Source organism: Pholcus phalangioides, unplaced genomic scaffold (genome assembly GCF_987345545.1).
Source record: "Pholcus phalangioides strain wild (caught in Gottingen) unplaced genomic scaffold, Ppha-v1.0 ptg000015l_1, whole genome shotgun sequence".
Classification (NCBI taxonomy): Eukaryota; Metazoa; Arthropoda; class Arachnida; order Araneae; family Pholcidae; genus Pholcus; species Pholcus phalangioides.
In genome coordinates, this window is record NW_028301608.1 from 75,482,316 (window position 1) to 75,483,616 (window position 1,301).

The 1,301-nt window shown below is 37.6% G+C and overlaps 1 protein-coding gene across 1 annotated transcript; it reads right to left on the minus strand.

Moving 5' to 3' along the window:
- Positions 1-358: 358 nt before the first annotated feature.
- LOC149076691 (cell growth-regulating nucleolar protein) lies at positions 359-1,301 on the minus strand. The gene has a single exon (XM_089244311.1). It carries the CDS (start codon positions 1,193-1,195, stop codon positions 422-424), a length of 774 nt encoding a protein of 257 aa, XP_089100437.1. The 5' UTR covers positions 1,196-1,301; the 3' UTR covers positions 359-421.

Below are 1,301 nucleotides of genomic sequence, written 5' to 3' on the forward strand. Positions count from 1 at the left end.
AGCTTTCGTCATTTAAACTGTTCCGTTTGGGTATATAGGATTTTATGGCGACTTTTAAGCATATGGCAATGCTGTTAACAAGCTCTTTTTTTGATGGGAGCCATAAAAATAGTCTGTTCCTCTTTCTCAAACTTTTTCATAGTGACGACTTAACCGAAATTAACGACGAGTAAACGAGGGTTTAATAACATTGTGGTCTATGAGAGCTGGAAAGGTCTGAAGAGAAAATGACGACTTAACAAGGTTTACTGTATACAAGGTAGTACTGGGTTTTCTTGTTGCTTTAGATATATATATAAAACTATGGTAATTTGTATCCTGGCACTGCTGACATTCAAAGTAAGAAACAACTATGGCATTGAAGAAAATTTCAAAATTTTTAATTTAACTTAGATCTTGATCATTTATACACAAGTTAGGCTCAGGACACAAGTTTAATGGTTTTATCTGTTACTTCAAACTTTGAAGAGCTTTGCACTTTACACATTAATACACTTTTTAAATCAGTTTTAGATAAAGTTAATTCACTTCCAAATTGAACTTTATATTCATGTTTGAGAAGTTTCATTAGCGTTTTAATAGGAAGCGCTTTATTTTCTTGTTGCTTTAGTAATCTCTTGATTGTTTTCCTCCACTTGAATGGCTTTTCATCTTCCAACTTTAGTGCTGACTGGTCGTCGTTTGACGCAGCTACAATATAACCACACTTGGGATGTTCATCCACGAGCACTTGTTGTTCATCACTCTTAGATTCAACTGCCGAATGGGACGACGAAAAGATTTGCCAAATTTGCGAGATGTGTTCCTCGTTTCTCACCTTGAGGCAGTTTTTGGCGAAATTTTCGAACTTTTTTTGCTTTCTCGGTATATTGTTGAAATTGATCAATTGGTCAATCAAAGCCGAGAGCTTGGGAGACAAGCGTTTGTCCTGCACGGAAGATTTTACATGTTCGATCCACTTCTCTTGTTTGATTGTTCCTTTTTGTGAGGATGGCCGAGGCACGTAGTCCTTCCCACCGTATCTCTCATCCTCGGTCACACATTTCATATGGCTCTTATAATCGTCGCCCCAAAACACTTTGTTGCAGTCCATGCACGTGATTGAAGAGCAATTTCGACACTGTTGTTTATAATGTTTCTCCACCTGGTTTTTCTTGATTGACTGGCCACATGCGTCGCAAGTGAAGAAAACCATATTGATGCCTTATTAAATCGTGTCGAAAGCCACACTACTTATTCAGTTAAAAAACAGTTAAGCACGTTGTGGTCAGAACGGCCATGATTTTGAGCAATAACTTGGG

What these genes read in the sequence shown, in the direction of transcription:
- LOC149076691 (XM_089244311.1), bottom strand. Translation starts at nt 1,195, where the DNA reads ATGGTTTTCTTCACTTGCGACGCATGTGGCCAGTCAATCAAGAAAAAC.